At 36.7% G+C, this 6,000-nt stretch overlaps 1 protein-coding gene across 3 annotated transcripts in view; it reads right to left on the bottom strand.

The window, feature by feature from the left end:
• Nucleotides 1–760: 760 nt before the first annotated feature.
• NAP1L1 (nucleosome assembly protein 1 like 1) overlaps nucleotides 761–6,000 on the bottom strand; it is a 30,314-nt gene continuing 25,074 nt past the window's right edge. For all 3 annotated transcript variants that reach the window (XM_026867454.1, XM_026867446.1, XM_026867462.1), the window contains exons 10-15: nucleotides 5,276–5,421; nucleotides 5,167–5,186; nucleotides 4,730–4,852; nucleotides 3,713–3,745; nucleotides 3,274–3,324; nucleotides 761–1,482 (exon numbers count right to left, since the gene is read on the bottom strand). In XM_026867454.1, coding sequence (XP_026723255.1) covers nucleotides 1,447–1,482; nucleotides 3,274–3,324; nucleotides 3,713–3,745; nucleotides 4,730–4,852; nucleotides 5,167–5,186; nucleotides 5,276–5,421 — 409 coding nt within the window. In that variant the 3' untranslated portion in view covers nucleotides 761–1,446. The remainder of the gene's footprint in view (nucleotides 1,483–3,273; nucleotides 3,325–3,712; nucleotides 3,746–4,729; nucleotides 4,853–5,166; nucleotides 5,187–5,275; nucleotides 5,422–6,000) is intronic.

Raw genomic sequence — 6,000 nt, 5'->3', positions numbered from 1 at the left:
ATGTGAAGAACAAAACTGTGCAGAGTAGAGTAGCATCTTAATGACTGGGAAAACTCAAATGGAAAATATCAGTTCATAGACTCTTCAAGAGATCAAATCCACATATCAAGGGCATCTCCATTGCTATGTGGGAAGAAAAACTAGTATAGGAAAGATCTTTTAATCCATATGTTTCGACTGACAACGAACATCCAATGTGGAAAAACTATGAACCAGAATGTGCAAACATAAGCTTAGTGAACAGAACATTAGGTGAGGAGAGAGGAACTCCTTGGGGTTTGTTTCCTCCTCTGTAGGTGCTTGACACAGTGAGTACAAACTAGATTACAGCTAAGTGTTCTAGCACTCCCTTAGCCTGAAGAGCAGATTTTGTTCAGGACACCCTAGCTGTCTACAGACTGGAAACACAAGGCACTTTTCTTGGCTCCACATTTCATCCTAATAACAAATGTCTTAGTCAGGCATGGCAATACCAAAGTCCTTTATCAGATCTAGTTCCAATTCTAAAATATTGTCTTCACAAAATGGCAGTATTAACCGATCACTTGAAACACCTAGCTCAGGTTCACAAGTATCACACTGCAAATGGGAAGTAAGGATGGAGCTTTTCAACTACTGTCTTTATTTTTTAAATGCTACATAATTTACTTTTCAGTAACTCTCAACTTTTGCTTCTAGTAAAAAGTGAACTGCAGCATGAAAGATATGCCTTACCAGTTTACACATGCAGATACACACATTATAATGAAACAAGACTAGCTTCTGAAAATACTAGGTTTTATTCACACCCCAGTGGTAAACAATAACCTTAATATGATGACTAGGTTTCTTCTGTAGATCACTGTCACATAAAATACAAAACCCATAGCATAAACAAGCTGACAGTTATGAATGTTTAATGTGGTCTTGTTGGAAATTAAACAAGTTATACTAGTCTTCTCAAGTAGTCAAATTCAAAATGCATCATCATCTCCTAGTTAGTACAAGTCACTGCCATTTCTATAACAAAGTAATGAAGGCACAGCTAGTGCAAGCAGACTTAAACCCGTTCAGACTACTGGGCTGAAAAATACTTTGGTTGGTTCTTCAGGAGAGAGTTTTCTCTAAACAAATATTGGTCTCAGTTAAGAGGTCTGATGATCTTCACAGCTGCAGTCTAATAGCTACATGACAAGGACTTCACAAGAACCAAACTATGTAGCAATGAATTAACATTCATGCTTTAGGGGATTTACTGCATTCTACATATTGGCAGAAAATTATACTGTTAAAATGCTAGGTAGATTGAACCTACATTTTAAACTGGTTCTTATGTGTTTGATTTCTTTTTTTAACAAATTGGTTACTTAATTCTACCAAGATACAAAACATAAGGCTGTAAGTAACTAATAGTTGTGTTTAGGCTATTACAGTGCAGGTAATCCTCAAGGCCACATACACACTGCTTCACTGCTGCTTGCATTCTGCTGGGTTTTGATCCTTCTGTTGAAAAAAAAGGAAATATCAGTTTACAGATATCAGTGTTGTAAAAGAACTATTAATATTGCTAAGCATACTTTTTCAAGTTCCAGCACTCAAGTTGTTCTTTCATCTTTTCCCTTAAACTAATAGCCCAGTATTAGTAATATTGCTGTCTTTAGAAGTGGCAACATCCACAGTGCATTTACTGGGGCATTGTTAGTGCATAGGTATGATCCAGAACAAAAATCAATTTAGACCTAAGTGTGGTAGGATCAGACACTAAAACTGGAAAAAAGGAAGAGGAATTTATGCATAGTAACAGACAACTCTGTTCAGAAGAAGCATCCAAGCCTTCTACACAATTTGAAGCACAGGAACCCCTGTGGTCAGTAACAGGGGCACAGCCATACTCCAGAAGCCACTGTGGAACAATGCAATGGAACATCAAATCATGGTACAACCTTAACACTCTAAAAACATTTTGCAACAAATTCCAGTTGTTAGAAAATTCTAACGTGGAAAATTTCTTATGTTATATTGAAACAGACAACCAACAATATCTCACAGTAACATGGGAATTTAAGGAAAATGCTTTCTGGGGGCAGAGTTCAGTTGCAAATTTTACTGCACTACCTTGTATTGGATAGCCATTTTTTATGACCACAGTGCTTTAGTAAGTTCAGATGGCTTTCAGCCTGTGATCAGCTTACAACTATTTATTCTTATGTCTATATACTATAGTACCACTACTGTCTCTAGCCCTTTGGCAGTTCTCTCTGAAACTAAGCACAGTCTTGCTCTTTCTCAATTCTGTTTAGCCTAGAAAAACAATCTGAAATGGTGGCAGTAAGTCCATCTTGCAGCTGTTTCATTCCAATTCCAAAATTTTCTTGATTAGGAAGCAATTTAAATATGCTATAGTAGGTGAAAAAATCACCAACATGCTGTTGATTTACAGTTCTATACCCTACAGCTTTCTAGGTACAATGCTAAGATTATGTCATTCTTTCAATAGCACTTTGTAGCTCAAATAATTTCTACTGAAAAATATGCTGCCTCCTTATTTGAAATTACAAGTACATTTCGTAGCAGATGATATTTTCAGTTCACAGACTTGATTTTCATGACTGCAACTTTCACCTACCACCATCATATGCTTTCAGGTAGCCAAACATGCCTATCCTTCAGCTAGGAAAAGCGCCATGAATTCAGAGTGGCTCACAATCACTTTTCCAGCAAACTGAGCCTGACTAGTGATTTGCCCTGCCCATGGAATAAGAAAGCTGCCAGTTGCTCTTGACTGTTCACATTTTAGTACTTGTCTGTAGATGCATTCCTGAAACTTGACTTCTGCTACCTCAAACAATAATAAAAGATTTGCTAGTATCTACCCTGAAAAAGCCTGTTTTGTACTCTGCTGGGAAAATCTGTCAAGAGTCGGCTTGTGAAAAGTTCCCAAAAACTAAACCTGGATTACAGAGTTCACTGCATGTCCTTAAAACGGTTATAGAGTATTTTGACCATTAGCAGCAACTTATTGCAAGACTATAGAAAACCAAGCTTGACTAATTTCAGTGATCAAAGCCAAAAGTTACTTTTACAAAATTAATCTTGGAGAAAGAACTTGAAAAAAAGTTGCTCTACCAGTATTAATCTGTCAAAACTGGGACTGAAACAGCCTCAGCCAAAACATACTCACACCACAGTAAATATTGATTAAATACTTAAACTAAAAATCAAGATTTAACCTACATAAAATTGTAATTGTATGCATGCATACACAAACTTCAAGCATTCTTCTTAGTTCCTTACTTTTGGGTCATAGTCAGGATCATTTTCTTCATCTGCTTCTTCTTCCCCCTCCTGAAAGAAAACACTTGGTTTGTATTTCTCTGGCTTATCCACACATGCAGCTTCCTGAGCCATTTTCAAGAAAAGCAAGATTAAATTATACTATTAAATTACCACTTTAAGTTATGCACATTGTATTAGTTTGCCTTCCACAAAGCACATCACCTTCTGACATCAGTGAAGTTACAACTTTTGTTAAGGTACTTAGGGTTGTCTCCCTTTGGTTTTTGTCAGGGTTTTTTAAAATATTCACCCTAGATCCATAAAACGATGTGTTGTATCTTACATTCATAAATACTTAAACTTAAGTGTCCTAAGCATTCAAAAGCCAAAAGGTACTCTTATTCCAGACAAACTACAAAAGGGAAACTATTGCAGTCAAGGCCGTATGTCAACTTACCTCATCATCTGCCTCTTCACCTTCTTCATCGTACTAGGAGAGAAAATAAATGGTTTTGATAGTGTCATAAATGCAGCCATTTATGGCTCAAGTACAGCCAGATAACTCAAGTAGGTGTCAGAGACCACACTCTATTGTGCTCTAAGAGAGCTTCCTATATCTGACAAATACGCATCAGCATTAGCAATGTCTAGTCTCTTAAACTATGCTCTGGCAGAGAAAACTGTCTACCTTAAGTCCCTTACATGAAACATTGGAAGAGCTCATTAAACTGTGCTATAATGCCTCTGGCCAGTAGAGTGTCTCAGAGTTAAAGGCAATCTCTACAGTCAGTCACTTCCCTCTTCCACCGCCCCTAGCCAAGGCTTCGGACTAAGGGCCACCATTTTACATGCTAAAAATTAATTTTAAGACAGGACTTATCCAAGCTATCTTAACTGTCAAACTGTCCTTGTTTGTGCAGTGGCAGGGAAGAGAAAATATTTTGCCCATATAAAGTTCTGATGTTTTCTGGTTTGTTTTTCAAGATTAGCTCCTTTAAAGGACTTTTGCAGAGCTTGCTTTGAACATTTCTGCATGCTTTGAATGTGCTTATCTACAGTTTTCTAAGAGTGCTCTCCTGAAAGGATCAGGCTTGAATCTCAAGGAATTTGGTAGTCCAGTATCACTGTAAGCACAAAGAACAGGCTGAGCAGCTACACAGTCTTCTCTGGCAGCTCATCATAGTTCTACTGAAGTATTGGGTATGCCATCCTAGGAATGCCTTATACACAAAATTCTACTCAGACATCCTCTACATGTTCAGCTTCTACCAGTACTTTTGTCATGAAACTCTGAAGTCACTGCTTCAAAGATCATTTACTTTCATGTTGCTCTACTGCTCTAGGAAGCTCAGCTGAAATCAACATTGATACATCCCATTCTAAGGATACCAATGTTTTAAGTCAGAAATCAGCCACAGTCTTTAAGCACCATTCTTTTGATGGTTGTAGCATTTTGAAAGACAGTTATACTTACATCATCATCATCGTCTTCAATAGCTTCTCCTGTGAAGTACAATACTGATCGGGGGACTATACGTTCACGCAAGAAATGACCTATTTCAAAGTCTGCAGCAAGGATTGCCTCAGCATCGTCATCCTGCATAAAACAGCGTTATTTCCTAAACCATAAGCTAGCAACTACTTTTGACACAAAAACACAATTTGCACAGACTTTGATGTAGCCAAATTTATACAGATCCCATGTGTTGACTTTTTTGGTACTCCTAATAAAGAAAACACAAATACATACTATTCATCACAAGTATTCTCAGTTAAATACAGAAACAGTTAAGAGCTGAAGCTGTTAAATGGATTCCCAAAAAATTTTAACACACACTTTGTATATAAAGGTATGAAACATGAATACTTATGTTTCCCCTCCATCTCTGTATTTTAAATAAGCCAACTTACCAAGTCTCCACTTTCAGGAACTGTAGGAAGAAAAAAACCAAAACAAACAAGTGAGTGAAGTACATACTACATTTAAAAGTTAATGCAGATAAAGTAATGTTCAGTTTACCTTCAGGAGGACTAAAGAAGTTGAAGAAAGAGTCATTGGAAACAGTTTTTGTCACTGTTCTAACTGTTCCACGACCCTTATGCTTCTGCTTTTTCTTAATGGTTTTCAAAGTAACATTCTTTCCTTTTTTCCAGTCTATTTGGCAACTGAAGAAGAAAAAGAAAAAAAAACCAAAACAGCTGCAGCTTAATACCATTCCACTTGTTACAGGTACCTACTGAGACTATCACAACTACAAGGAATATAGTGAATAGAAAATATTAAGGTAATATTGATACAGTGTTACCTTTTCCTTGGTTTCTATGTTGAGAAGAAGTATAACAGGTTCATTTTAGGATTTAAGTGTTTTTATCCAAAAGTTTTTCCTTCCCCACTCAATCTCTGAAATGCTAGTTTTCATTAGCTATCAAGTTTTACCTAGTTTCCTAGAAAATAATAGCATCATACTATTTTTAGAGCTACCTATCCATTATAAAGTAATGTCTTATTTGGTCATGTTAGGAATATGCCAAAGTCCACCACATCTATCACTGTAATCAGTACGTCTTTAAAATAATGCATCAAGCAGGTGTGTAGATTTTTGGTTGGGTTTTAGTTGATTGCAAGGTTTTTGCCTTATTTTGTATTGTTTCTTTCAGGAGTTTTTGTTTGGGTTTTGTTGGGTCTATCCTGCTTACAGAGCAAAATTATGCCCACAGACTTGTCTCACTCACAAAGAATTCTAG

This window comes from Athene cunicularia, assembly GCF_003259725.1.
Source record: "Athene cunicularia isolate RWA chromosome 1 unlocalized genomic scaffold, athCun1 chr1_part2, whole genome shotgun sequence".
Taxonomy (NCBI): domain Eukaryota; kingdom Metazoa; phylum Chordata; class Aves; order Strigiformes; family Strigidae; genus Athene; species Athene cunicularia.
Note: the sequence above shows the minus strand (reverse complement) of the source record. Positions and strands in the feature narration are given on the sequence as shown.